Source organism: Lontra canadensis, unplaced genomic scaffold (assembly GCF_010015895.1).
Source record: "Lontra canadensis isolate GAN:19392208 unplaced genomic scaffold, GSC_riverotter_1.0 scaffold8, whole genome shotgun sequence".
Lineage (NCBI taxonomy): Eukaryota > Metazoa > Chordata > Mammalia > Carnivora > Mustelidae > Lontra > Lontra canadensis.
In genome coordinates this window covers 33,111,601-33,116,097 of record NW_022631002.1, presented here as the reverse complement: position 1 = coordinate 33,116,097, position 4,497 = coordinate 33,111,601, and the positions used below count along the sequence as shown (strand labels likewise).

Genomic DNA, 4,497 nt, shown 5'->3' with positions numbered 1-4,497 from the left:
CAGGAATTAGGAGAAACATGGCTTATTGTGCTATTATTACCCCCTTTTCTCCACCCCTCAGGAGCTAATTAAATCCACCCCTGAACCTCCACTAGGAAAACAAAAAACAAAAAACTCTGAAAGGATCAAAGCCAGAGGTGCCTATCCAGGCCCAGACTCTTGCCCCAGGCCCCTGCAGCCACCCGCTTCCTGGAACCTACTTCCCTCGCTGCTGAAGCGACTGGGTCAGACTTCCAGACTTAAAACGAAGTCGTTTATTTCAATTTTGCTTTCACATATGTTCCGATACAATCAAAACTCCTGGACGAACCTCTTGAATGAAAGTCCTGCATTGAGCGCAATCGCAGGTCCTGGGCGCCCGGGTAATACGGCGGGCGGACTCGAATTCAAAGGCGCTGGTATAAAACAGACACTGCTTCCGGAACTGTGGGGCCGACAGCTGGGGAAATCCAGGGGCAGAGGCGTGGGAGTCGTGCCGGCTCCTCGAACTGGGATTCTCCCTGATGCATTTGGACTTCCAAAAAATCCAAACTTCGCTTCCAGGCCGGTAGTGGCGCCGGGCCTCGCAAGATTTCGGCCAAAGCATGGAGCACGGGCGAATGCGGGGCTGGCTCTAGGCCTGGTGCAGAAAGGAGCGTGGGCTGGCTTCGCAAGGATGCGCTCGAGCCCCGGCCTCTCTCGGGTTGCGTTCTCACCAAGGGTTGCGTTCTCACCAAGTCGACTTCCCGCGCCTCCGAGCCTCGCCCTTCCACAGCCCGCCCCCAAACCTCGCAGCTGGGAAAGATGCGGAGTTTAGAAAGCTGTTCCAGAAAAATAAAAGTCCCACTTCACCTTTATTGGGTTAAAGCAAAATTAAATCTTGGCTATTCACACGTATGTTACAGAGGACGAGGAAGCGTCCCGAAGAACCTCCTGGCATTTAGTGAGCCACAGAACACGAGGGCATTGACAAGCATCAAGACATCAAGCAGCCTTTCACGATCACTCCGAATAGGACATAGAAATACGGAAATACAGCCAGTTTCCACTGGGAAGAGTTCCTTGAATACAAACGATATATATTTATATATATTTTTGAACCAGTCACCCCGAAGGTGAGTCCTTTCTCTGCTAACAAGCAGCGGAGGACACAGAGTATGTTCAGCTAATTAACTCTTGAGCTGTGTTTTAAAAGCAATATTTGCCAAATTAAAACTACCTCCCCCTTTCAAAATAAAACCAAACAAACAAACCAAAAAAAAAAAAAAAGAACAAAAACCTTATCCCCTCTCCAAACTAAAAAGAGGGGAGGGGCATATTAGATTTCAGCAGGTGGAAAGATTCAGAGGGGAGTGAGGAGGAAGATACTTCACGTTATACAGTGAAATACAGTTTCTTTTGTATAAATTGTAAGGAATAGGAACATGGGGGTAGAAACAATGACAAGGCAGTCTCTCTTTCTTGATTACTTCAACCAGAATCGGGGAGACGAGTTTATTTTTGGAAATGGGAGGGCGCAGAGCTAAGTGGAATTTACTTTTCCTAATGAGGAAACGGACGGAGTAGTCCGATCCCCCGCGCACACCTTTTACCCGGATACAGCTGGGGAACATGTAGGAAGTTTCAAGTCCTTCGGCTTTCTCTTCCTCTAAATTTCAGCCTCTTTCACATTCTCCCTCCTGCCTTCCTCCTGCCTTCGCCCTCTCCCTGCCTCCATTCCGGCAATGAGCCAGTCAGAGGGGAAACACCAGGAATCCCGAGAAGGTCGAGTACTTCCAGCCCCCCATCAAGTTCCCCCGCTCCAGCTTGAGGTATGCTCGGTCGCCTTTCTCCATCTGGATTAGAACTCCATTGCTGGCAGCCTCCCGGGTCACGTCCTGGTCACCAGCAAAGGCTGAAATCACCGGCCACCCATTTAACATGAGGCTCACCTGGGAAAGAGAAAGGCCTGCTTCAGGCGCGTGCCAAAGTGGCCGTAAAGACGATAACCTTCGCTGCTTGGCTCACAGTTAGAAAGGCCGGGGAACATGGTGGAAAGGGGTGGGGGTAGATAAAGAGGCTTTTCAGCCTACTGCTGAGGGTCCAATGGGGTGAAAGCCAAACTGGAGGACAGGAAGGGGCTGCCCCCCACAAAAGAGTCACTTTCATTCCTTGAGCTCGCCAAGCAAATCCCAACTGCACTCTTTTATCCAGTTTAATGAACCCAAAGACGGCTGGGGTTCCCTGATATTTTTGTCTCCCCCTGCACCCCCATCCCCTCTTCAAAGAGAAACGCAGGCAACCGGAGTTTCTGGGAGAACAAACAAAACAAAAACCCTGGTTCCTCCCGGTCCTAGCTGCCTGGACACTGTGGAGACAGTGGAGAAGCTGGGCAAGGGTTCTGGCTGATGAGAAATTTCCCCAGAGCTGCACTCTGTGCTTGCTCCCCAAACCGGGGCTCCCCAAACCGGGGCTCCCCAAACCGGGGCTCAGTTCCTATCCCAGATCCAGCCCTGCTGCCACTGCCTGCTTTTGCCCTTGCCGTGGCATCAGCAGCCAGAGGCCGGGTGCCCTCTCCCCAGCTGTGCGTCCCGCCTTCCGTTTCTGCCCAAAGGAAACCTGGACACCTTCAGAACCTGGAGAGCCGGTGAGTGCTGGCTGGAGCAAGGCTGGAACCCAGAGGCAGTAGCACTACACCCCCTCCCTTCTTTCTCCACCCTTCTACCGCTTGGGCTCTGGTGCTGGTAGTTCAAAAATCCAGAGTCCATCCCCAAAGGGATGCCAGGATCCCCCTGAGCTTGGTGCTGAAGGCAAACACACGGGAGTCCAGACTTCGGAGCTGGGACAGGGGATGGGGATACAGTCTGTGGTGCTGAAGGTGAGAGTCGCAGAAAGCTGCTGGAAAGAGGGAACTGTCTCTGATGCTAACCGGCAAACGCTATGGGAAATCCCTGCAGTCCCGTGGAAAAGGAAAGAATCTCTTTGGGGAGGCCCAGAAGGTGAAGGGAGGAAACTGTGTGTGGGAAGGAGACTAGGTTCCAAGAGCCGGGGGAAAAAAGCAAGAGACAGGTCAAGCCTCAGAACTGTGAGGCCCTGCTACTCGTCCAACCAAGCAACCCCAGACACATGCATGTGCTCCTTCTATCTCCCACCCCCATAGGGGCCGCTCATTCCTGCGGCTAATAGCCCCCTACCCGGTAGGGGCCTGACCCTGAGGCGGTGGCTGACCTGAATGGTCTGTCTGTTGTAGACTTTAACCACGTGGAAGTTAAAACTGTAGATCCCTTTGCGCGGGGCAATGAAAGTGCTGCGTTCAGAATCAAAGTTGTTCCCGATGTTCACTAGTACCTATAACGAGATGGGAACGAAGGGGAGTAGATAAGAGTCAGTCACGAACTCCTGTCCCCGAGCCTCTGCAGAGCCTTGGAGTGGATCGAGCATCAACCTTCTACCTCTCCTCCACCCGGCAAGCCAATCTGCACGGAGCACTCACCTGGTCAAAGTAGATGATCATAGTGCGATTACTCATCTCGGACGGCTCGTGGTTGGTGCTTCTGATGGCAGAGAAAGCCACCTTGGCGCTGCCAGAGCGTACAGAGATGCCCAGAGCTGTGCCGGTGGGATCGGACGTGGGGTTGGAGTCGCACACCACCAGGCACTTGCCTTCCAGCACGATGGGCTCCGTCTCATTCTGCCCGCGGGCCGGGCCCGCCAGCCACGCCGCGCCCAGCAGCAGCAGCTCCACGACGCCCAGCATCGCGACGCCGGCGCCCACCCCGCCCCCCACCCCGGGGGCTGCTTGCGCCAGCCGCCCCCCCCGCCCCAGCCCCACTCCGAAGCCCCCTCCTCAGCTCGGTGCGCAGCTTCGCAGACGCCGCTCCGGACACTACTGCTCTTCCTTGCACTCCGAGGCAAGCGTGCCCCCGGCGCGATGCTCCCGGAGCCCCGCCCGGGCCTCAGGGGTGCCGCGGCTGCCCAGCCGTACTTGGATGCATAGCCACTACCGCTCGGTCCCCGCTGCTTCCGCCGCCTCCTGCTCGCACCCGCCGCTGCCGCCGCCGCCGCCGCTCTGAATTATTGATGCAGCCGGCGCTGCAGCCGGAGCGGGCGGAGAGCGCGCGCCGGGCACAAAGGCGCGGACCGCCGCCTGGCCCCGCCCCCGCGGCCTCCTAGCCCGCCTCCCTCTACAGCTCCGCCCCCGCACTGGCCTAGGCTCCGCCCCCCAACCAATCCTAACGCGCCGCGCTCCCCGCTGAGCCAATGGCGGCCCTGTCCGCGCGCGGCCACCTGACCCCGGGCGCCGTTGTTATTAGGCGCGGCGAGGCGGGCGGCGCGCGGCAGCAGGGTTGGGCTCTGGCCGGGAGTCGACGGTGGTAGCGAGGACTGGGGGCGCGCGCGCGCGCACGCGCGCCCGTGCCCGGACTGTCCGCCGCGGCCGCTCGCTCTTTCGCCTCCCGCCTCCTGCCAGCGTCTTATTCAGCCTCCTCAGCCCTTCCGCCCGCCTCCAATGGCCAACCCGCAGGTAGGAGGCGGCGCGCG

At 57.3% G+C, this 4,497-nt stretch overlaps 1 protein-coding gene across 1 annotated transcript; it reads right to left on the bottom strand.

Annotated features, from left to right (window-relative positions):
• Window positions 1-231: 231 nt before the first annotated feature.
• CBLN1 (cerebellin 1 precursor) lies at window positions 232-4,107 on the bottom strand. The gene is made up of 3 exons (XM_032854540.1): window positions 3,452-4,107; window positions 3,187-3,306; window positions 232-1,910 (listed from the first exon to the last, which is right to left on the bottom strand). Exons 1-3 carry the CDS (start codon window positions 3,713-3,715, stop codon window positions 1,713-1,715), a joined length of 582 nt encoding a protein of 193 aa, XP_032710431.1. The 5' UTR covers window positions 3,716-4,107; the 3' UTR covers window positions 232-1,712.
• Window positions 4,108-4,497: the final 390 nt, after the last annotated feature.

Coding starts and splice junctions, on each gene's coding strand:
- CBLN1 (XM_032854540.1), bottom strand. CDS start 3,715: ATGCTGGGCGTCGTGGAGCTGCTGCTGCTGGGCGCGGCGTGGCTGGCG. Junction 3,307..3,451: donor TGATCATCTACTTTGACCAG/GTGAGTGCTCCG, acceptor ATCTCGTTATAG/GTACTAGTGAACATCGGGAA. Junction 1,911..3,186: donor ACAACAGACAGACCATTCAG/GTCAGCCACCGC, acceptor TCTCTTTCCCAG/GTGAGCCTCATGTTAAATGG.